The sequence below is a fragment of the Diceros bicornis genome, chromosome 13, assembly GCF_020826845.1.
Source record: "Diceros bicornis minor isolate mBicDic1 chromosome 13, mDicBic1.mat.cur, whole genome shotgun sequence".
Classification (NCBI taxonomy): domain Eukaryota; kingdom Metazoa; phylum Chordata; class Mammalia; order Perissodactyla; family Rhinocerotidae; genus Diceros; species Diceros bicornis.
Window position 1 is genome coordinate 52703946 of NC_080752.1, and position 26092 is coordinate 52730037.

The following is a 26092-nucleotide window of genomic DNA, read 5'->3' on the forward strand; positions in this document are numbered from 1 at the left end:
AACCCTGCCCCCGCTCCCCCGAGATGGTGGCAGGTAGAAGCAACAAGAACCACAGCAGAGCTGGTGACCCAGCCCCTGGTGGTGGCAACTCTGACACCAGCTCCACCAGCAGCAGGGGCTGTATACAAGTCCCCAGGCCCCCGCCGGTGACAGTGAGACCCATGAACCCAGCACCTGTGGCAGCAGGGCAACCAGAACCCTAAGACTACCCGGGAACAGCAGCACAGGTGGTGCACAGGACAGCAGCATCCAAGCCTGTGGAGAGCCAGGAGAGGAGCACGAGACCCAGGCGACCAGAACCACAGTAACCAGAGCTGCACCCAAATAAGAAAAGGTGATTTCTGTGGCAAATGTGCTGGCAGAGGATTAATTTATCAAACACTGTGAAGAACTACAGTAACACTGCAGAAGAGGAGGAAAATGACAACTCTCCAGAAGCCAAACCTGAAGTCACAGCAAACTACAATCTAACTGACACAGAATTCAAAATAGCTATCATAAAGAAACTCAATGAGAAGAAAACTCAGAAACACAGTTCAATGAGCTCAGGAACAAAATTAATGAACAGAAGGAATACTTCACTAAAGAGATTGAAGCTCAAAAGAAAAAAAAAACCAAACAGAAACTCTGGATATGAAGAACACAATCAGATAAAAAATAATGTAGGGGGGCCAGCCCTGTGGGCTAATGGAAAAGTTCAGCATGCTCCACTTCGGCGGCCCGGGTTCAATTCCCAGGTGTGGACCTATACCACTCACCAGTGGCCATGCTGTGACAGCAACCCACATACAAAATAGAGGAAGACTGGCACAGATGTTAGCTCAGGGCAAATCTTCCTCAAGCAAAAAGAGGAAGATTGGCAACAGATGTTAGCTCAGGGTGAATCTTCCTCAGCAAAAAAAAAAAAAAAAAAGGAATAAAAATCACATTATCATCTCAATAGATGCAGAGAAAGCAATTGACAAGATCCAACATCCATTTATGATAAAAACTCTCAATAATATGGGTAGAGAAGGAACATAATAAAGGCCGTATATGACAAACCCACAGACAACATCATCCTTAATGGTGAAAAACTGAAAGCCATTCCTCTGAGAATAGGAACAAGACAAGGGTGCCCACTCTCACCACTCTTATTCAACATAGTACTGGAAGTTTTGGCCAGAGCAATCAGGCAAGGAAAAGAAATAAAAAGGATCCAAATTGGGAAGGAAGAAGTAAAACTCGCACTGTTTGTGGATGACATGATTCTATATATAGAAAACCCTAAAGCATCTACCAGAAAACTATTTAGCAATAATAAACAACAATAGCAAAGTTGCCAGGTACAAAATCAACATACAAACGTCAGTTGCATTTCTATACACTAATAACAAACTAACAGAAAGAGAACTCAAGAATACAATCCCGTTTACAATTGCAACAAAAAGAATAGAATATCTAGGAATAAATTTAACCAAGGAGGTGAATGACCTATGCACTGAAAACTACAAGACATCATTGAAAGAAATCAAAGAAGACAGAAAGAAATGGAAAGATATTCCATGCTCATGGATTGGAAGAATAAACATAGTTAAAATGTCCTTATTGCCTAAAACAATCTACAGATTCAATGCAATCCAAATCAGAATCCCAATGACAATCATCACAGAAATAGAACAAAACATCCTAAAATTTATACAGAACAACAAAAGACCCTGAATAGCCAAAGCAACCCTGAGAAAAAAGAACAAAGCCGGAGGTATCACAATCCTTGACTTCAAAATATACTACAAAGCTATAGTAATCAAAACAGCATGGCACTGGCAGGAAACAGACACACAGATAAATGGAACAGAATTGAGAGCCCAGAAATAAAACCGCGCATCTGTGGCCAGCTAATCTTCAACTACGGAGCCAAGAATACACAATGGAGAGAGGAAAGACTCTTCAATAAATGGTGTCAGGAAAACTGGACAGCCACGTACAAAAGAATGAAAGTAGACCATTATCTTACACCATACACAAAAATTAACTCAAAATGGATTAAAGACTTGAAAGTAAGACCTGAAACCATAAAATTCCCAGAAGAAAACAGGCAGTACGCTCTTTGACATCAGTCTTAGCAGTATCTTTTCGAATACCATGTCTACTCAGGCAAGGGAAACAAAAGAAAAAATAAACAAATGGGACTACATCAGACTAAAAAGCTTGTGCAAGGCAAAGGAAACCATGAACAAAATGAAAAGACAACCAACCAACTGGGAGAAAATACTTGTAAATCATACATCCGGCAAGGGATTAATTTCCAAAATATAAAGAACTCATAACAACTCAACAACAAAAAAATGAACAACCCGATCAAAAAATGGGCGGAGGATATGAACAGACGTTTTTCCAAAGAAGATATCTTCCAAGGGACATGAAAAGATGTTCAATATCACTAATTATAAGGGAAATGCAAATCAAAACTACAATGAGATATCACCTTACACCCGTCAGAATGGCTATAATTAACAAGACAAGAAATAACAAGTGTTACAGAGGATGTGGAGAAAAGGGAACCCTCATACACTGCTGGTGGGAATGAAAACTGGTGCAGGCACTATGGAAAACAGTATGGAGATTTCTCAAAAAATTAAAAATAGAAATACCATACGATCTGGCTATCTCAATACCGGGTATTTATCCAAAGAACATGAAATCAACAATTCAGAGATGTATGCATCCCTATGTTCATCACAGCATTACTCACAATAGCCAAGACATGGAAGCAACCCAAGTGCCCATCAACAGGTGAATGGAGAAAGAAGATATGGTATATCTATCTAATGGAATACCACTCAGCCATAAAAAAGACAAAATCGTCCCATTTGCAACAACATGAGTGGACCTTGAGGGTAATATGCTAAGCAAAATAAGCCGGACAGAGAAAGACAAACACCATATGATTTCACTCATATGTAGAAGATAAACAAACACATGGATAAACAGAACAGATTAGTGGTTACCAGAGGGGAAGGGGGTGGGAGGTGGGCGAAAGGGGTAAAGGGGCACATATGTATGGTAACGGATAAAAACTAGTCTATTGGTGGTGAACACAATGCAGTCTATACAGAAACTGATATATAATAATGTACACCTGAAATTACACAATGTCATAGACCAATACAACCTCAATAAAATAAATGAAAAAAAGATCTGAAGAAAGAAGACCATCTTATCATAAAGTCAGCAAAAAAAAAAAAACCTGAAAACAATGCTCCTGTTTGCACACCTCTGGCCATTTGGAAGATTATGTATTATGCTACAAATATTGTTTTCCCAAGAGCCTGTATGGTATAGTGAAAGGAATATGGACTTGCTAATTAAAAACAAATTAAATCTCTGACTTCTTAAAAATAATAATTATGCTGAGTGACAAAAGCCAGACCAAAAAAGAGTACATACTCTATGATTCCATTTATAGAAAATTCTAGAAAATACAAATTCATCTATAATGATCAGTGGTTGCCAGGGTAAGGTGGGGGAGGGGCAGGGGGAAGCAGGAGGATGAGATTCTGAAGAGTCACAAGGAAACTTTTGGGGGAGTGATGGATAAGTTCATTATTTTGATTGTGGTGATCGTTTCATAGCTATATACAGTATCAAAACTTATCAAATTGTACCCTTTAAATGTGTGCAATTTATTGTATGTTGACATATACCTCACTAAACAGAAGAAAAAAAGACACAGATCCCAGGGCCATATCCCCGAGATTCTGATTCAGTAGCTGTGGGTGGTATCTGGATCCCTTCAGCTGTAACAAGCTCTCCAGGTGATACTGATGATCAGTCAGATTGGGGGACCCTGGGTGGGAGTGCATACCAGCGCTTCTCAGTCTTGAATGTGCATCCAAATCATCTGTGGACTTGTTCACCCAGATTCTGATTAGCAGGTCTGGGGTGGGACCCAACATCCTGCATTTTAACAAGCTCCCAGGAGATACCAATGCTGATGGTCTGTGGACCACGCTTTGCCCAGAGCAAGGGTAGAGAAACTAGAATTATATTACATATGAAGGAATCTTGAAAAAAAGCTGAGCAAGAAAGGCAGTAGGTGGGAGGAAACTTTTGGAGGTGATGGATATATTTATGGCACAGATTGTGGTGAGGGTTTCACGGGTGTAAATTAATCTCCAAACTCATCAAGTTGTATACATTAAATATGTTCAGATTTTTGTATGTCAGTCATAGCTCAAAAAAGAGATTAAAGAAAAAAAACATGTTACATCAAATCTCCCCCTAACCTCTTCATGTATAATTTCTTTTTTGAATATTAGTAAAGTTTATTCTTCCTAAAAAAAAAGAAAGAAAGGCAGTGGGCCAAGCAGTGGAGGGTGAGGAAAGGCAATCTTGCATGTTCCAACTTTCTTTGGGCCATTGTCATGTTTTAGGAAGGGTACAGTATGATCTGACCTGTGTTTGAGGAAGGTGACCCAGGCAGCCGTGTGAAGGATAGACAGGAATCCATATAGATACCCGCCGAGAAGCTATTGCAAAAACAGGCGAAGGATATGAACAGGTTATTCACGTTCTCTCCTCTGAAACTGGGGCAGGGTTGAGTCCACAGGTTGAAATCAAGCTGTGGGGGAAACAGGGGTGTAGATGCTGAAGCCAGGAAGGGCCTGACCATCACAAAAGGCTTTCAAGGGCAGGAAAAACAGGTGTGTGCAGGAACAGACGTAGAAAGTGGAAAAACAGGATCCACAGATGCAGGAGGGAGGTAGGATGGGGTGCTATGTCACTAAGCCTTGCCCATTCTATCTCATGACTGCTTCCTGCTCTCCATCCCCACTGCTCGAGGAGGCTGGCAAAGTTTTGACTGGTAAAAAAAATTTGAGCACTGCAGTGGGTCGGATTGTGTCCCCCAAAAAGATATGTTGAAGTCCTAATCCTCAGCACCTCCAAAGATGACCTAATTTGGAAATAGCATTGTTGCAGATGTGATTAGTTAAGAAGAGGTCATATTGGAGTAGAGTGGGACCCTAAACCAATATGGCTGTGTCCTTATCAGAAGAGGAGACAGGGACACACAAAGGGAGAATGCCATGTGACAATGGAGGCAGAGATTGAAGTGCCACAGCTACAAGCCAAGGAATGCCAAGGATTGATGGCCACCACCAGAAGCAAGGAAGGATTCTCCCCCTCAGGTATCAGAGGAGGGAGCTTAGCCCTGTTGACACCTTGATTTCAGACTTCAAGCCTCCAAAATTGTGAGACAATGCAATTCTGTTGTTTTAAGCCACCCACTTTGCGGTACTTTCTTATGGCAGCCCTAGGAAACTAATACAACCATCCGCTGTAATAGAGGTACATTTACTTACTTATAAATGACATATGTACTATGACACTAGTATGTTTTTAAAAAACACAAAAATAGAATTTTTAAAGGATGAGACATATTGATTACACAATATTTTAAAGTCATTTTTACTTTATTAGTGGTATAAAAAAATCTTTTCAAGCCATGAAAAGACATGGAGGAAAGAAATGCATATTACTAAGTGAAAGAAGCCAATCTGAAAAGGCTACATACTATATGATTCCAACCATATGACATTCTGGAAAAGGCAAAACTATGGAGACAGTAAAAAGATCAGTGGTTGCGAGGGATTAGGGGTCAGGGAGAGGGATGAATAGGCAGAGCACAGAAGATTTTTAGGGCAGTGAAAATACTCTGTATGATAGTATGATGGATACATGTCATTATACATTTGTCCAAAACCATAGAATGTACTACACCAAGAGTGAACCCTAGTTTTTATGAACTTGGGTGTATCACTGTAGGTTCATCAATTGTAACAAATGCACCTCTCTGGTGGGGGATGTTAATAATGGAGGAGGTTAAGCTTGTTTAGGGACAGGAGTGTATGAGAAATCTCTGTACCTTCCTCTCAATTTTGCTGTGAACCTAAAACTGCTCTGAAAACACAATGTCTTTAATTTAAAAATTCTTTCAATGAGCAGTGTTATTAAATAAGCTCCATTATTTTTTAAAATCTTAGTTAAATATCATGGCACAGAAATGCAGATATACTTCTAAGCTCAGTTATTTTTCTATAGAAATTTTCTCTTAATCACTGTCATAGCCAAAATATAAAATTAAAAAGTGATGTGTAGTTTGGGGCCGGCCCAGTGGTGCAGCGGTTAAGTGCGCGCTCCGCTGTGGCGGCCCGGGGTTCGCCGGTTCGGATCCCAGGCACGCACCGACACACTGCTTGGCAAGCCATGCTGTGGCAGCGTCCCATATAAAGTGGAGGAAGATGGGCACGGATGTTAGCCCAGGGCCGGTCTCCCTCAGCAAAAAGAGGAGGGTTGACAGATGTTAGCTCAGGGCCGATCTTCCTCACAAAAAAAAAAAAAAGTGATGTGTAGTTTAAAATGGAAGAATTGCATCTCTGGCTGAGCTTAACTCCAATTATGCAAAAATTTTGTTGTAATTTGGCTACTGTGTACCGCCTTCCCTAATGTCAGTCATTTGTTCTTGCAAACTAGTCAGAAAGTGTTACAATAAATAAGTTTAAAACCCACTAAAACTTTTCACTGAGAAATTTTAAAACAGATTAGGAAATTGTTTCCCCACTTTTTAAGTGTGAACTTATAAAAGTTGTTGCATCATTTTCAAAGCAGCAAAATCGCATAATGATGGAATAATTTCCAATGACCAGTTTTCAAAATGCCCTTTTCATTGCATGAGAATTTTTGGAAAAGCAGTTACATTCTTATTCCATGAGAGAAATGCTATTATGTCCTGAAAGCAACATATTTTGTGTTTGTTTTTTCAACATCTGTTAGATAGCTTACTACTGAAAGCCTTTTGATATCACAAAAAAAGCCAGCAAATTAGACACCAATCATTTTGTGAAAGAAAAATGCATAAACTAATCTTAAAAATGAGCAAAAAAAGAGGAATCACTCTAACTGACCTCGAGAGTTATTATATAGCTACAGCAGTATTGACTATGTGGTATTGGTGAAGGGATAGATACATTGATCAATGGGACAAAAAGGAGAACCCAGAAATAGTCCCACACAACTACAGCCAACTGATTTTTGTCAAAGTTGCAAAAGCAGTTCAATGAAGGAAGAACAGTCTTTCAACAGGTTATTCTGGAGTGATTGGATATCCACAGACAAATAAACAAAAAGAACCTCAATCTAAACCTCACAGCTTATACAAAAATTAACCAACTCAAAATGGATCACATATTTAAATGTAAAGTATAAAACTATAACTTTAGAAGACAATATGGGAGAAAATATTCAAGACCTAGGGCTCAGTAAAGAGTTCTTAGACATGACACCAAAAGCACAATTCATATAAGGAAAAATTGATAAATTGGACTTCATCAAAATTAAAAACTATTGGGGCCGGCCCAGTGGCACAAGCGGTTAAGTGCACACGCTCCGCTGCAGCGGCCCAGGGTTTGCCAGTTCAGATCCTGGGCACCCACCAACACACCACTTGTCAAGCTATGCTGTGGCGGCATCCCATATAAAGTAGAGGAAGATGGGCATGGATGTTAGCCCAGGGCCAGTCGTCCTCAGCAAAAAAAAAGAGGAGGATTGGCAAATGTTAGCTCAGGGCCAATCTTCCTCACAAAAAAAATAAATAAAAACTATTGCTCTATGAAAGACCCTGTTAAGACAGTGAGACAAGCTACAGACTGAGAGAAAATATGTGTAAACTACATATTCAATAAAGAACTAGGATCTAGACTATATAAAGAACTCTCAAAATTCAACAGTAAAAACAAAAAATCTAATTAGAAAATGAGCAAAAGACATGAACAGACATTTCACTAAAGAAAATATACAGATGGCACATAAGCACATGAAAAGATGTTCCTCATTAGTCATTAGAGAACTGCAAGTTAAGAACATGATGAGATATCACTACACACTTAGGAGCACAGCTAAAATAAAAAATAGTGACAACACCAAATGCTGGTGAAGACATGGAGAAACTGAATCACTTATACAATGCCTAGAGGAATGTAAAATGGAACAGCCATCCTGGAAAACATTTTGGCAGGTTCTTAAAAAATTTAATAGAGGCCAGCCCCATGGCCAAGTGGTTAAAGTTCTGCACGCTCTGCTTCGGCAGCTGGGGTTCAAGGGTTCATATTCCGGGCACAGACTCACTCCACTCATCAGCCATGCTGTGGAGGCATCCCACATACAAAATAGAGGAAGGTTGGCACAGATGTTAGCTCAGGGCTAATCTTTCTCAAGCAGAAAAAAACTAAATATGCAACTACCATACAACCCAGCAACTGTGCTCTTGAGCATTTATCCTAGAGAAATGAAAACTATGTTCACAAATCTCTGTATGCATGTTCACAAAAACCTGTATACAAATGTTTATAGCAGCTTTATTTGTAACAGCCAAAAGCTGGAAACAATCCCGATATCCTCCAATAAACAAAAGGTTAAACAAATGTACATCCATACCATGGGATGCTTCTCAGCAATAAAAATGAGTGAACTATTGATACATGCAACAACCTAGATGAATCTCCAGAGAATTATGCTGAGTGAAGAAAGCCAATCCCAAAAGGCTATATACAGTCATGCACCACATAACGATGGGGATATGTTCTGAGAAATGCATCGTTAGGCGATTTCATCATTGTACGAACGTTATATAGTGTAGTTACACAAACCCAGATGATATAGCCTACTACACACCTAGGCTATATGGTACTCTTATGGGACCGACTTCCTATATGCAGTCCGTCATTGATCGAAACGTCATTGTGCGGTGCATGACTGTAATGTATTATTCAATTTATATAACATTCTTGAAGTGAGAAAACTATACAAATAAAAAATAGATTAGTGGTTGCCAAGGGTAAAGGAGGGTGTAGGGGTGGGAGGGAAGAGAGGATAGCTTGTGGTGCTACAAATGTTTTGTACCTTGACTATATCAATGTGGATATCCCAGTTGTAGTACTGTACTATAGTTTTGCAAGCTGTTACCATTGGGGGTAACTGGTTAAAGGGTACATGGGAGCTCTAGGGATTTATTTATTACAGCTGCAGTATAAATCTATAATTATCTCAAACTAAAAATTTTAATTTTTAAAAAATGTTTCCAACAAATAAATAAATGGATGGATGGGAGTTCTAATATTTTCTGCCCACACCATAATGTATCATGTTATGCACACCTAAATATATGTGCTACTAGTCCTTTCTCAGTCTTTGGGCCCCTTTCACTTTTCTCTACATTCTTTTGAAGTTATCTTTCTTAAATGCAAATTTGATCATGTTACTTCCCCAAATTATTAGTCTGACACATAAGGGCCTTCATGATCTGGCTTTAGGCCTTTACTCGATATATGCACCTGGGCACCAAATTACTCGCAGTTTCCAATTGTGCAAAACCCTGTCTGACTGTGAGACACCTGAGGATGGGCACAATGACTTATCTCTATATGCTTATCCTATCTCTAATATCTTATCTCTAATGCTTACCAGGTTCCCTAGCGCATATTAGGAGTAGAATAAATCTTGACTTAAATAAGAAGCCCATTATCAATGTTTGTTACCTCTGCTTTGTGTATCACCTCCTAAGAGTCCAGAGGTGTTGATTCTGTGTTACCCTCAGAACACTAACCTGCAATCACTCCTGCCAGGTACACCAGCCCCACTCGGAGGCCTTTGTGGACCATTTCCAAAGGAATCCCCAAAATGAGCTGCATAATGAGATTCCCCAAGATGTGCTGAACTCTGCAGAGACAAACACAGTTGTCAAATATTACGACTAACCCAGGCACTTATTTCCTTGGGAGATTAACAGGCGTTGATGGGTTGTTTCTAGTGAAGGACTTGCTTAACTTGAATTCCATATTCTAATTTTCTTTGGATGACTTTTTTAAAAATAAAATCTTACGTGGAGCTTCCATATGCAAAACAGATAAAAGGACATTTTAGAAGTATACATTTATTTTATAAGTTCTGTTTTATAACAATTACAGATAATATCAAAGACACAGCAATGAGGCTGGTTTAAGGAATAGAAAATTGAAATTAGGTTTAGATGACAATTGCCATCTTATGTCAGCCTCAGCATCTGATTTTGTTTCAGTTGCACAGTGTTGAGACAATCCTAATTCACTTCTATTGAGTTTAAATTTCAATAGGTCTTGTTAACAACTTGTCTTGCAATCTCAGGATCTTCTTTAATAAAACAGAGATGGCAGGAGAAAAATCATTCCCAGTTTGACATTAAAAATTTAAAACAAAAAGTTTACCAGAATGAAAAAAAGAAAGTTTACCTAGTAACATGAGCTAAAGTTGGTATCCCCCATGTATTATGATTTGGCATATAACATATTTGAGTGCAGGCGTTTTTTATTATAGTTTTTAAATAGGTCAAAATATTTTTAAATGAAATTCATATTATTTTGCTTGTCAAACCCCAAAAGCATCTCTGGAGAATCTCTGAATGTAATTTGGCAAATTCCCACATTAAAGTAATTCTTAGTTTATTTGCTATGTAGCATAATGCTTTTTTTTTTTTTTTTTTAAGTTTCAGGTTAAACCAAAAAGTTAAAAAACAAAATAGATGTTGGATCCTCCACAAAGTGCAGCAGCTTTTGTTTTAGTTTTAGAGATTGTGTTTTTGCATTATAGTTTACTTAACAAATATGCATCAGGTCATTGAAGAGGTTCTCTGGGCATACCCTGCAGAACAGGTTACTTACCTTTATGGCCACGTGTGCACCCAGCCACAACTATCACTGTCCAAGCCATCTTCAAAGACATTTGAGAAGTAACATGTAATTCAGCACAGAATAGTCTAGCAAGGACAATTATACTAGTCTTATGGAGATGGCAGACGTAAAGGGGATTTGGAAACGTGTACTTTGTGAATCTGAACAAGCAGGTCAAAGAACTCCATCACATCCTGTCCTCGGAACAGCTTGAAGACAAGGTGACCAATAGCACAGAAACCCCAAAGAATCACCCCAAGCACTCTTTCTGCTGCTCAACAGCAAAAGTAGAAGTGGCATAAAGATGAGACCCTGTCATATACCTGAAATAGAAATACTAATTTTTTTATCCAAATGTTATCCACCCTTCAAGGTCCAGCTTGAATCCATGTCATCTGTGAAGCCATCCCCATTCTCATCTTTCCCTCTTTCTGTTTATATTACTGTAGCTAATCCAACATCCACTTCCTCATCCCCTGTCTACCTCCTCCAGCGAGGCTGGAAGAGCTAACGTTGACTTTCCCAGCCTCTCTTAGGCTGGGGTAGCCATGTCACACAGTTCTGGCCAATGAGAAGCAAGTAAGAGCAGTGCTGCTAGGAGACTTTTAAGAGAGCTTCTGTCCTGACAAAAGGGATGGATGTCACCACTACCTGATACTGCCTCTTCCCCTTCCTGCTTTGAATGCAGAGCTACAGCAGCCAACTTGCAACCATGACAGAAGGGCCAAGGGAAAAGCAGAGATGTCAGCACAGGACCAAGAGTCCTGGCTTCATTCAACTGATGAACCAACCACCTATCTTTGGGCTTTGGGCTTCTTCTATGGGAAAAAATTAACCTCCATCTGTTTTAGCCCCTAGATTTCTTGTTACTTGCATCCAAAAGCAATCCTAATTTATACAACCCCGTATATCACATGTCCTACACAGCCTTGCAAATTCTTTTTGAGTGTCTTACTATATGTCAGGCACTGTAAAAATTATATTATAAACATTATATCATTTAATCACAGCAACCTTAGTAGGCAGGTACTATTACCCCATTTTACAGGTGTGGAAACTGAGGCACAAAGAGATTAAATAACTACTGTATACTATAATAGTTTACTGCCTTGCATTACTATTTAACTGACTATTCCCCCTTGTAATTTTGAAGTCGTTGAGTGCAGGAGCCACATTTGCTCTGAGCATACTTGTTAAATGGAAAACCAAACTGTGGAAATATCCACAGAAACTGGGCAATTAGCAATTTTGTCCCTGTCTTGTCAAGCCTCTGGGCCCTGTGTCCTGCCATGATGCCTATTTAGCCACCAGCCAGAGTCGTCCTTCAAGGTCCAGGGCTGGGTAGGTCGCATAGACAAAACTGGTCTCATCTGAAACCCCAGGAGTCCACCAGAGACGTGGGACCAGCAGCAAGCTACTCACGGTCTGCAGTGGGCATGGTGAATCATGGATTCCGAGGGAGGTCATAAAAGGCTATTAGCATTTAATAAACTATAAGCAAACTAAAAGGCAGGCACTGCACTGCCTACTGCTTGTATTATTCCAGATGGACAACAGTATCAAACACTCATCAAAATGCCCATGATTTAATTTTTTTTAAGTGTGTGGCAGAGGTGGGGAGGGAGGACTGATGATTCATATCCTCAAGGGAACGTTTAACAACATCGAACAACTTAGGGAACACACTTTTGGTTTGGTAATGATTTGGTCTCTTCTCATTAAGATTCCTACATAAATACTGATGTTAGGCAGTTACAGTGCAATATAAGGTACACTAGATAGAGTTAGCACTAATGGGTTGAGGTCCTAGATCCACAACGTAGCTGTGTGACACGGAGCAAAGTGACCACATCCCCTAAGCCTCAGACATAAAATGGCAGGAGTAATACCTGCCTCCTAGGGTTGCTGTGAGGATCAAACAAGATGATGGACGTGAAAGTACCTTATCAATGATAAAGCACCAAACAAATGTTAAGGGTTACAATACTTATAGTCACCTCTGACATCAGTGACTTAACGGTCATTCCTTACCCAGCATGTACCAGCATGTATGAGATAAACCTCCAGGCTTCCTCCCTCTTCTCAGGACTGTAGATAAAGGGACTCTCCAAGATGCCTGTGTCCAACGTGATCCACTGCTTCTGAGGCTTCCACACAGCATAGTAAATAAACACTGCCAGCTGACAGGGAGGGGCAGACATGAATGTTAAGCACACCTGCTGCAGAGAGTGGCCCTATTAAAGCTCACGGGCACTAACTTTGTTTCAAATGCTTAGCTCTCAAGTGAGCCACTCCCTAGCATGTGCTCAGAAGATGGCAGGAATTACATTTCCCTGCCGTATATCTGACCATGTAACTATGGTCATATCCTACTTCCTCCAGTGGTTAGGAGCAGCCCTAGACCAAATTGTAAAGAAGACTCTTCTGAACTTCCTTTCCCCACTTAAATACCCACTGCCCTCGTCTTCCTACCCCCACCATTTGGTCTTTCATTTACAAGTTAATATAAAATTAAGTCACTGCTGGCTTCCAAAGACTAGAATAGGAAAAGAGAAAAATAGTAACTTGGCAGTGGAGAAACCTGGCAAACACGACCTTAACCAAGTGATGAAAGTTCATGTTACCAGGGATGTCATGAGGATGTCCCTTATTCCCTGATGTGATGTGATGAGAAGGGCCCGTCACCTCTGTGGTGCTCTTCCCCAAAACCCATAACTCCAGTCTAATCATGAGAAAAACATCAGACAAACCCAGACTGGGGGATATTCTGCAGGATACCTGGCCAGTACTCCTCGACTACCAAAGTCATGAAAAACAAAGACTGAGAAACTGACACAGGTCAGAGGAGACTGGGGAGATACGACAACTAAATGCAATGTGATACCCTGGGGTGGAGGGTACAAGATGGACAGAAAGAGGACATTAATGTAAAAACTGGTAAAATCCAAATAAAGTCTGGATTTTAGTTCGTAGTACATAATATACCATTGTTAGTTTCTTAGTTTTGACAAACATACTACGGAAGTGTAAGATATTAACAATGGGAGAAATTGGGTAAAGGGTATAGAGGAAATCTCTATACTATCTTTGCAACTTTTTTATAAAGCTAAAATTATTCCAAAATAAAAATTTTATTTAAGAACATGTTTAATAAAAAAACTGATCTTTCTGTGAGAGGCAGATATCTCAGCACCTGCTCCAAGACCCTTCTATGGAAAACTGCCCTCTCCACAGCACCGACTCTGGCAGTCATGTTTGTATCATGTGACCTTATCCCATTCTTCTCCAATCCCCTGCTCCACCACACACCGCTGACTGACCATGGGCAGGCCAGCCAATCCACAGGCTGGGAGGATAACATGGGGTATCCTCCACATGGGGTAGGGTGCTGAGAAGCAGAAAGAATCCTGATGGCTTCCTAGCAGGTTGTCTCACAATAAAACCCCTTGAAAAAAATTCAGAGCTACGTCCCTCCAACCAAAACAGCCTTGACAAAAGCTTCTCCCAGGAGTGTTTACACATTAGCCTCATCTTTGAGCCATAAGAGGCTAGATCCCTGTGATAGTTAATTTTATGTGTCAACTTGGCTAGACTGTGGTTCTCAGATATTTGGTCAAACATTGTTCTAGATGTTTCTGTGAAGGTATTTTTTTAGATGAGTTTAACATTTAACTCAGTAGACTTTGAGTAAAGCAGATTACCCTCTATAATGTGGGTGGGCCTCATCCAATCAGTTGAAGGCCTTAATAGAACAAAGGAAAAGGAAATTCCTCAGAGGAAAAGGGAATTCTACCAGCAGACTGCCTTCGGACTGCAGCTGCAACTCTTACCCCCTAGGTCTCCAGTCTACTGGCCTACCCTATAGATTTTGAACTTGCCAAGCCTCCACAATCACATGAGACAATTCCTTAAAATAAATCAATCTCTCTCTCTCTCTCAATAAATATGCATGTATAGATAGATAGATAGATAGATAGATAGATAGATAGATAGATAGATAATGTGTGTGTGTGTGTGTATTGTATGAGTGTGTATGTGTGGGGGGGTGGGGGGGCACATCCTACTGGCTCTGTTTCTCTAAAGAACTGTGACTAATACAGTCCCTGATAAGGAAGGTGAGGCATCAGTGGGAATTAAGAGGATTACATTAGGGACTTCCTAATGTCCCTGAAGTCACAACCCACAGGTAGCCATCCTCTGCCAATTCTTTTATGAGACATCATGGTGTGGGGGGAAAAGCTAGGTATGATGAGGCTCAGGAGAAGCCCAATCCTGGCCCAATCACTAAGTATGTGACTTTGGGCCAGTTATTCCACCTCTCTAGGCCTTGCATTCTTTTCTGGAAAACAAGAGGGCTGACTAGATGAGAGTCTGAAAACACACTGCATGCTGCCCACAGTAGACATTGTTAGAGGGTCCCATTTTTTTCCTCCTGAAATTTGGAGGCAGGCTATAACTCTTCTAAACATATGCCTCCAGACAGACCTTATCAATCAATCCAAGTTGGTTCACGAGATCAAACGAATTTGAAACTCCAAGATTATTGGTTTCTAAATCCCCCACCAACTAAAATGAAATGAAGCCACTGAAATTGTAGTCATTGCTGGGCCGGAGTTTTGGTTGAAAAATAAAACTCAACTTGTGGCTGAAAGTGACTGGGAACATAGGAAAAACCTGGGAAGAGAGCTCCAGAGAGGGTGAGGCTAAGTTTTGTGTGTGCCCTACTTGCAACCAGTGAGCTCTCTTCTTATATGTTTTCTAGTCTCTTATCTAGATCTGATCTAAACCCCCAGTTTGTTTGCAAATCCCCAGTGGTACGTGCACTAGTGCCCACCACCCAACATACTTACCTCGGCAATGCTGATGGAGATGATGAACACCGGGGGTGGGAGGCAGTTAGCTCTCTCCAGGTATGTTCTTCGGACCTCTTCAGGAAGCATCCATTTTGAGACAATCCTGTGGACTTTTTTATTTTTGAAGGACTCTTTACCTCCCTCATCCTCTCTCATCTTCTCTTCCTCCAGCTCTTCTTTCATGGCTCTATCCATATTTAGATTCATAACCTCCATTTCCAAGTCATGAGCAGCAGCCATTGTCCTGGGTCCTGTCTCCACCTGAAAGATACATGAATGTCAGGGAAAAACAGATGACCCTATAGTCTTCAGGCCATGGCTCTTTCCTAGGCTCTCTGGTTCAGCCATTGGTTTTCCAAGGTCTTTACTGTGCATTAATAGAAGGGAACTGAAGATCTGGTGCCCAAATACTCATAATATCCATATATTCATCACCAGTGTGTAACTGTGACAAAGTACGAGGGACTCCTCAAATGAGGGAGAGGGCTCCCAGGGGTCACTTCTGCTTTCCTCTACTGCCACCACCCAAGGGGAAGGACTGGAGCCTTAGAATGGCAACACTACCTCATATACCCCTTCCTTCCCCTCTGCCACCAACTTTCAAGTCAACCGTTAGTGTAAGAGATGACTTTGCCATGAGGTGATGCATCTCAGAACCCAAACTATGCACACTGCATAACTGAACTCAGTTTGTCTAGTTTAAGTGAGCAGTCTCCTTTCCCTTCTTGGTTTCATCTTGCTTCTACTCCCAGGTCTCTGATTTCTGATTTGGAATCAAAAATCATTTATTGAGCATCTACTGTATATCAGGCACTATGCTAGGGACTGTCACAGCTATTGACTAACCGGACTCTAACAACCCCAGGAGGTAGGGATTTGTGGCCCCATTTACAGATAAAAGATTGAGCTTCCCACCCACCCACCTCCCAAAAAACCACATAACTTTCTTAAGATTCAAACCTACATCTTCTCTTTCTAAACTATCAGAATCCTTTCTAAAATACCACCACTGCCCTTTCTGTAGCACACTTGAGATAAGAAAGCCATTCCTTACTGGTTCTCTAGGTACAGCGTCAACACCCTTGTTAAAACACATCTTCCCAACAACTCTCTGACACCCGAAACTCTTGGCTGAGTTCCTACTAATTTCCTGACCCAGTATTCCCTTGAACTCAATCCTCAACATTCAATCATTCAAGCGTTTATTCAATACATACCTATTGGATACCTACTATGTATCACGCTACCATCCCTATCCTAAAATGTTTACAATGTAATGCAGGAGACAGAGGTTAATAAAAATTACACAAATAATTATATAGTAATTACAGATACCAAGCAGATGCATAGGATATGGGGGCAGCACATCTATCACAGTGAGGCCTGATTTAAATACTCTTTTCTCTCCCTGTGCCATGGTGCTATCTGTGCTGTCCTTCTCCTTTTGGTTTGGTTCTGTTATTTTTTTACTCCTGGTTAAACTACTTAAAGCACTCAATCGAATGTTTCCATGGTCAAAAAAAAAGGTGGGGGGGTGGCTTGAATATATTAAGAGAAAAAAATAATGTTGCAAAATAGTACAATCAAACTTTTGTAAAAAGTAATGTACTAACACACGCAGGAAGAAATCTGGAGAATTAAAATTCCCATGATTATATCCACATGGTGGGATTTCACTAGATTTTTGCCCTCTATGTGGGAGTGGGTCCATATTTTGTGGAGCCTGAAGCTTAAACAATTTGGGGGGTTTTCTCTGGAAAAAAATATAAAATTAAAATTACAAAATAAAAAATTACATAAGTAGATACATGGCCTTGGAAGGAGCCTGTGTGAGTAAGAGGCTTGAAGCTTACGCTTTATTAGTTTCACGAGAAATCCACTTGTGTTTATATTTGATTTTTTTTAAGTATTACTATTTTAATTTTAAAATCAAAGAAAGTCATATTTATGAGACCTTTGCTTGACCCTAAAGTCTCAACCACTGTACTATTTCTCCCCTGCCCTTTGTGGCCCAATGTCTTAAAGGAGGGGTTTCTATCCACTAACCATCTTGTCATCTGCATCCCCCAGTGAAACTGCTCTCGTGAGTTACGTCCTTCAAACAAATCCACTTCAGTAGTGATGCAAGAGTCCTAACAATGTACGCAGAGCAACCTTGGCATTTCAAAGCACATCCCGTCACAAAATCTCATGTACTCCTAGAACAATCCGTGAAAGTAAAGAGAAGAGAAGCAGTATGTTCCCACTTCTCCTCGTCTTCAACCTTCCTAACAGGCCTCCCTGCTGAAATCCCTTCGTCCCCATCTCAATCCCTTCATCTCAACCATATTGCATTCACTGACTTTCTTCTCCCACTCCCCAGCCACAGGCATCCTTTCCGCATGCTTCAACGACACTCTCGACGCTCTCATCCTACAACTGGACTTCTCTAACTGGATGAAGAAGGGCATAATGTAAAGGTCACTAGAGGACAGGAACACAGGCTTTGATGCTAGACAGACCTGAAGAATGGCCACGTCTTATTCTGCTTTGCAGCCCCAGTCAATAGCCCTGGGCCTGGTACCATGAGCCTAGAATGCTGGTCGCCAGGGGCAGGCAGGAGATGGGAATGGGGACAGAATGTTTAATGGGTATATAATTTTAGTTTGGGAAGATAAAAAGTTCTGGAGATGGATAGTGGTGATGTACAACAATGTAAATGTAGTTAACGCCACTGAACTATACACTTAAAAATGGTAAAAATGGTAAATTTTGTTACATATATTTTACCACACACACACACAAAAACTAAGCAATAATACTAAACTTTCAAGGTCATTGTGAAAACTAAATAGAATATAGTGTTTGTCACCAGTATGTGCTTAATAAGTGGTATCTAATGCTACTGATATTTTCAGCTTAGTCTAATGTATCTAAATTTCCTAAATGATCCAAAGTAAAGTTTTTCACTGAAAATTTTTTTAAAGCATGAGCCATGGAGCCATATAACTGAGATTAAAACACACCTCTACCACATATCAACTGTAAGTAACCTTAGATAAGACACTTCAATTCTCTGAGCTTCAAATTACGTTTTTAAAAAATTGTGGTAAGGGGCCAGCCCGGTGGTGTAGCAGTTAAGTCGCGCATTCTGCTTTGGCTGCTGGAGGTTCACTGGTTTGGATCCTGGGCACAGACCTACTCACTGCTCATCAAGCCAGGCTGAGGAGGCGTCCCACATAGAAGAGCTACAATTCAACTATGATACACAACTATGTACTGGGGCTTTGGGGAGAAAAAAGAAAAAGAGGAAGTTTGGCAACAGATGTTAGCGCAGGGCGAAGCTTCCTCAAAAAAAAAATTGCGGTAAAATACACATAAAATTTACCATTTTAATCATTTTAAAGTGAACAATTCAGTGGCGTTTACAATATTGTGCAACCAATGCCACTATTTAGTTTCAGAACTTTTTCATCACCCCAAAGAAAAACCCCATACCCATTAAGCAGTCATTCACCATCCTCCCACCCCCTCCAGCCCCTGGCAACCACTAATCTGCTTTCTGTCTCTGTGGACTTACCTATTCTGGATATTTCAAATAAATGAAATCATACACTATGTGGCCTTTGGGTCTGGCTTCTTTCACTTAGTAAAAGTCTTCAAGGTTCATCCGTGTTGTAGCATGTGTCAATACTTCATTCTTTGTTTTATGGCTGAATAATATTGTGTTGTATAGATAGATAGACCACATTGTGTTTATCTATTTATCTGTTGAAGGACATTTGGATTATTTCCTCCTTTTGGCTACTGTGAATAGAGCTGCTGTGAACATCCCTGTACAAGTTTTGTTTGAACACCTGTTTTCAATTCTTTTGGGGTACATACCTAGGAGCAGAATTGCTGGGTCATATGGTAATCTTATGTTTAACTTATTGGGAAAGCCTCAGACTCCATTTTAAAGTGGGAATAATAACAGCACTTACCTCATAGCATTGCTGGGAAGATTACCTGAGATAATGCATGTAAAGCCAGGATAGTATCTGGCATGGAGTAAACACTCTATAGTTGTTAGTTATTGTTGGCTATGGAAGGATGGGTGGGTATGTGGATGGATGGATAGATGGAAGGGATTACTGATCAGATTGGCAACAATGAAAAAGACTGATCCATACTCATGAGGCTGCGTGGAAATGGGCGCAGTTTATGAGGTGCAAATTGATGCAGCCTCCTTGGAAGGCAATTGGGCAGCATCTATAAAATATGAAGAGCATATACCTTTCCACAGAACCATCCTACTCCTAGAAATCTATCCTTTCAATGCATTTGGGCAAGTACACAAAGCTATATTTCAAAGACGTTCAGTGCAGAACGATTCGCTGTGGTGAAAAATTACAAAGCATGTAAATGTACTTCAATAGGGTCGTTGCATTTTCCAACAGTTCTAATTCTTAGGGAGTTCTTCCTTACACTGTGCTGAAAGCTGCTCACCAGCACCTCTGCTCCTGGGTCCAAGGTTTCCCTGCCTAGGGCCTCACAAAGCAATTCTAATCTAAGGTCATGTTGTCATTAATTTTGCCCTGGCATGGGTGTGGCCCGTATACTCCACCGGTTCTGTAGGTTAAAGCTGGGATAGAGTCCCTGGAAGCACACTGTAGATTACCAGAATTTTTGGAGGCCCAAGTGAATGGAACAGGAGTCTCAAAACAAGTTGGCAATGATTACAACACATTATAGCCTCATAGAGATATAAAAGCGTCCATAGCTAACAAATTATTTACTAGGTCACTCTCATCACAGTATTACTCATTGAGTGGAATTCTTTACTGCACTGACGGCTTTCTTACTCACTAAGCAAAGATCATGCAGGTTTCTTGAGCTTTCTTTAATGTTGGCTTTGATGTTATGCCTCACCTCCTACCTCTTATCTGCAGCAAGTGGCTGCCAACTCTTGAAATCACGCACGTGCACGCGCACACACACACACACACACGGATCAAAACTAAGTGGCACGGCTGTGAAATGTTCTCATCCTACCAGTAGAGAACAACTGGAGTAGATTGTTAAAAAGAATATTGGAGAAGTAGAAAAGACTCATATCCTTCTGGTTAAAAATGGGGATGTCCGCCTGCATACCAAGAACCAAAGTCCTTCCCTTCATGGTTGGCAAGGATTCTTAAGAGGAAAAGTAGAAAGAACTTGCCTACTTCCTGACCTTATCTAGTATAAGCATCGCTCATGTTATGAATCACGGAGCCAGTGTGTTGGCCAAGGATTGGAAAGGGCAGAGCTGTGCTCATTTACCCAGAACAGTCATTTGCCTTTTAAAAACATTTTGTAGAAAAAGAGATTTCCATAAGGAGATTTACACAGGAGACCCTTGACATTGGCAAGGGATTTTTCCAAAGACCTTTCTGGTGCCCTAATTCACTATATACCACATAGTGTCTCCTAAAATTACGTTGTAAATTATAGCCAGAAAATTTTAAGAGATTCCATTTCAGACCCTAAGTGATTCTATAAATGCAGAGTAAAGTTATTTGTAAAATTTGTGTGAGGAGTATTAACCATATTCAACACTTGCACCCAAGGTCCCAAAGAAGAAAAGAAAAAGAAAACTGGGTTGGTAGTGCCTCTTTTCATCTTTTAGTGAAGTTCAATCTCTATCTTGAAGAGCAGTTTCTGCACTGGCTGAAGCACTCATTAAAACAACGTCCCAAGGCACTTTTCCTTGTATCTATGACATACACATGTGGATCTCTTGATACTGGAGATCCTAGACACCACTGAACTTGACATTCCATGCCAATTTATCCAAAATTTCTATTGGTGGCGAAAAAAAGGTCACTTTCTCAGACCTCTTCACTTTCTTTTCATTTCTATCACTGGCATTATCAAGGGAATTATTTTTTTGAGTCTTTTCTACTCCTCCAACAAGAAACAAAGGTTTTAGTCACTGCGTGCAGGTTACACAAAGGCTTTAACTAGCAGCAAATAGTAAAGTCACATGAGATGTCAAGGTGGATGGGCAGGCCTGGCTCACTAACCAGTAAATGACTGGCATAGGCAAAGCCAGTCATTCAACTCACATTCATTCACAATGGGCCTTTGAGGGTAGCTAATGAAATACAAAAACTGTAAGTGTTGAATCTGCAAATGTCAAGGACTTCCACAGTGTTCTTTTGCTAACACTTATATAGTGGTCATTTGTCAGTTTTCTTGGGGAATTTCTCATCTCATGAATGTTGGTGGGTGGCAGGGACCACTTCCCACTACAGAGGCTGAAAATGCCTAATCCTCACTTTTCCAGGTCCCTAAGCAGCAGCTAGGGCTCAGGTATGTGAACTAGACTTAACCAATCAGCTGCATTTGCTTAGGATTTTTTTTTTTTTTTTTTTTTTGTGAGGGAGATCAGCCCTGAGCTAACATCCATGCTAATCCTCGTCTTTTTGCTGAGGAAGACCGGCTCTGAGCTAACATCTATTGCCAATCCTCCTCCTTTTTTTTTCCTTCCCCAAAGCCCCAGTGGATAGTTGTATGTCATAGTTGTACATCCTTCTAGTTGCTGTATGTGGGATGCGGCCTCAGCATGGCCAGAGAAGTGGTGCGTCGGTGCGCGCCCGGGATCCAAACCCGGGCCACCAGTAGCGGAGCGCCTGCGCTTAACCGCTAAGCCACTGGGCTGGCCCTGCTTAGGATTTTTGAGGCTGGAGCTGGGAATGGGGAAAATTCTTTACAAACGGTGCACTGTAAAGCGGTAGTATAACCGAGGGCCCTCCAGGACCAGTTCAACTGACCCCATCTCTTATCAACAGAGTGATTAAGAATTCTTTTTCAGAAAATGTGCCAAGTCGCATAGCCAGGGCATGCACAGAAGAAGAAATCTTGACCTGAAATGACAGCAGAACCAAAGATCTAGAACCAAAAGATTGGGACACGACTGGAACTTGAAAGTTGCACTCTTATCAGAAGCAAGAGATCCCTCATTCACAAAGATCCAGTATTAAAATTCCTTCCCCACTGCATCATAAATGTTTATAACCCTATCATATATGTTTAAAACCTTACCATAAATGCTTGAAGCCCACCAATCAAAACCTGTCCCGCCAGCATTTCTGCATGCCAGCCTGTTCTCCCTAACCTCTTAAATTTTGCCCCAAGTCCTGAATCAGGGAGACAAATCTGAGGGCAAACACCTGCTGTCTCCCTGCAGGTCAATCTCATAGAATAAAGCTCATCTCTTTTCCCAAAGGTTGATGCTGTAATTAATTGGCCATTGATGCACATCGGGCAAGAGAACCCCAATTTTGTGCAGTAACAGCAGCAGCAGTATCTGGTATCCAGCCTTGCCATTGGGGTCAGTGTGGCATCTGGCATCCAGTGCCAGCTGTATCTTTGACACAGGCTGCAGCAATGAGCATGCAACAGCAGCAATGGGGCTGTCTTCTCCTCCCTGGCTCTGTGATGTGATTTTGGTGTAGTTCTAGGTGCCTGGTCTCCCTTTGTTTCTGCAGCCTTCTAGTGATTTTGTAACCTACCTGTGATATTGTGATATACTAAGAAATACATTTTCAGTCTTTGTCCTCAGTTCCTGGCACAGAGCTCCTAAGACCCTTGGAATTTCTTGAATGATAGGAGTGAGAGAAGCATCTTTTGTTGTTTATAATAAGCCCCTTTCACCATACCAGAGTTTATGCTAATGAAGTGACTCTGGGAGGATGGGGGCTAGCTGCCAGTGGAAACAACCATGTGATTAGAGGGTTGGAACTTTCAGCCCCCACCTCTGAGAAGAGGTCAATGGCTAGAGATTGAGTTTAATCACCAATGGTCAATAATTTAATCAATCATGCCTATGGAATGGAGCCTTCATAAAAACACTAAACAAAGGGGTTTGGAGAGCCTGCAGGTTGGTGAGCCCATCAAGATGCTGGGAGAGTGATGCACCCAGAGAGGGCACGGAAGCTCCACATGCCTTCCCACAGACCTCGCCCTGTGCATCTTTTTCATTTGGCTGTTCCTGAGTTGTATCCTTTATAATAAACTGGTAATAGTAAGTAAAGCTGTCTCCTGAGTTCTGTGAGCTGTTCTAGCAAATTATTGAACCCAAGGAGGTGGTTGAGAAACCCCCAATTTATAGCTGGTCAGTCAGAAGTACTGGAAGCCCAGATTTGCAATTCGCTTCTGAAGTAGGGAGCAGTCTTGTGAGACTTAGTCTTTAACCTGTGGGGTAGTTAGTGTCAGAATTGCTTCGTGTGGAAAACCCACACATTTGGTGTTAGAAGTGTGAGTAGGAGCAGAAAAATAGTTTTTCTTTTACTACCCAATGTGCTTTCAATAAAATTCATTTACTGGTGTAATCAGCCAGAATCAATTTCACTCTCTTGCAACCAAGAACTTAACTAATATATCTGAATAGCCAAGAAACTCTTCTAAACTCTATCTGGGGTCTTCCTGTTGCAAAGAAAACTCCTTTCTCGTTATGTGTTTGGGAGACATTGTGTAAGGAGAGCACAGAAGCAAGAGATCTGTTTTCTGGTCCAGACTCTGCCACTTCTTGGCTATGTGACCTGGAGCAAGTCCCTTCCCAGTTCAAGCCACCGTTCTCTCACCTGCACAGTGAACAGTCTGCACTAGACCACTAGTTCTCCAAACCAGCTCTGCCTTAGAATCCCCTGAGGCCATTTGTTTTTCAACATTTGTTTTCATACAGATTCCTAGGCTCCACTACTGAAGAAACTAATTTAACAGACTTAGTAGATTTCTGACAAGTATATCAGTGAAGTGGAGGCAGCAGCACCCTTGAGAGCCACAAACTAAGGATCTCTGAGGTCCACTCCATCTCACATACTCTGTGATCTTCTAACAGAAGGCAAAGATAGTTTTACTGCTGTATTCCTTGTGCCCAGAAAGCTCCTGCCACACAGCAGGTGTTCAGAAGATACTTGTATCTAAGTAAAGGACAAACAAACTCTCTGCAACTTTTCTGTAAATCTATTCCAAAATAAAAAGTTTATTTGAAAGAATACTGTCAGGAAGGAGGAAGGGCGGAATTCTATCCACTCCACATTAACTAAGAGTCTTGTATCATTTTGTGTTGAAAAGCACCTCCCACCACCCTTTTCCTCTGCACACCTCTCCCATTATCATTCTGCCATCACTGAGCTGTCAGAGGAGACCTGCAGAGCCAACATGCCATAATGACTACAAAAGGGCTTGTCACCTATCTTTGAGGAACACCATTCCATGTGTTTGGCACTGTGAAGACCCGAGTTCTACTCCCAGCATCCACACTTAATTTCACTGGGCTTCAGTTTCCTCAGCTGTAAAATAGAGCCCCATCTCTCCCCTCAGTATCTTACAGAATTATTATATGAATCAAATGAAATAATAAAAGTTGTCATGATAGTGAGCACGTACTGTGCGCCAGGTTCTATGCTAAACACTTTATGAGCATTCTTTTCATTAATTTTCACAACAACCTTATAAGGCAGGATAACATCCCCATTTTATGGATAAGGAAACTCAGGCTTCCAGAGTAACTTGATCAAGGTTGTGCAGCCAGTGAGGGGAGGGCTGAGAGAGGAGCCCAGGGTGCCTGACTCCACAAGACTCCACATTTTCCTCTGCCCTGTGATTTCTAGGTCAAGTGCTAAAGAAGTGTACATCTTTATTTTGATTATTTTTATCCCATCCTTCCCTCTACCCTAATCTCCCTCTTCTTCCTCCAGCTCCCCAGACAGACCCAGACTAGACCCTGGGAGTTCCCAAATGATAGCTGTAGAAGAATTGGCAGGTTACCAGCACTGAGAATGGGGCTGGGAATCCCCACCACTCCCATTGCTGCCACAGGTTGTCAAGATGGAGACAGGCATCTAGGAAAGGAAAAGAATTTGCCTCTCTGAGAACCCAAAGGACTAGGTCAGGCTCACCTTCCCTTCCGCACCTCACCCAGGAGAGCACTGCCAAGGCCACCAACCTTAGGACAACTCCTCTTTGGCAGAAGAGACTTTTGATCATTAGCTTGTGCTGCTTTCCTAGCTGCATTCAAGTGAGTAGATTTTAAATATCTGAATTGTTTTTTTATACAGCTGGCCCCACCCATTCATCGGTACCAGGCGGGCCTTTGCAGAGGCTGAGTTCAGCCTTGACGTGGCCGGGGAAACCAGGAGGCTGGGCAGCAGGCTGTGCGGGGTGTACCCAATTACTGCCCAGCTGGGCCTGGTGGGGAGGCTTTTGGTGGTATTGCTAGGCAACCTGGGTAATTGGAAAGACCCAGGGTTGGGCTTCTGGGCCACAGAGATTAACAACCTCCTTCATCACACTGCAAACCATCATTACACCCAGTTCCAGAGGTCTGCAGCAATCTCTCTGTGGTTATAGCCTGAAAGAGTGCTTTTTTAGCTACAGAAATTAAGAACTGCTTTTCGATATTACGGGTTTGTGGTTGTGGTTGTTTTCTTTTTGCTACATCTCTGAGGATACACATGAAACAAATAGGCAAAAGATTTAAAAACAAAAAAT

At 41.2% G+C, this 26092-nt stretch overlaps 1 protein-coding gene across 2 annotated transcripts in view; it reads right to left on the reverse strand.

The window, feature by feature from the left end:
- RHBDL2 (rhomboid like 2) overlaps window positions 1–26092 on the reverse strand; it is a 47379-nt gene that overhangs the window by 13496 nt on the left and 7791 nt on the right. For both annotated transcript variants that reach the window (XM_058553747.1, XM_058553748.1), the window contains exons 2-4: window positions 15593–15856; window positions 12774–12922; window positions 9644–9756 (exon numbers count right to left, since the gene is read on the reverse strand). In XM_058553747.1, coding sequence (XP_058409730.1) covers window positions 9644–9756; window positions 12774–12922; window positions 15593–15835 — 505 coding nt within the window. In that variant the 5' untranslated portion in view covers window positions 15836–15856. The remainder of the gene's footprint in view (window positions 1–9643; window positions 9757–12773; window positions 12923–15592; window positions 15857–26092) is intronic.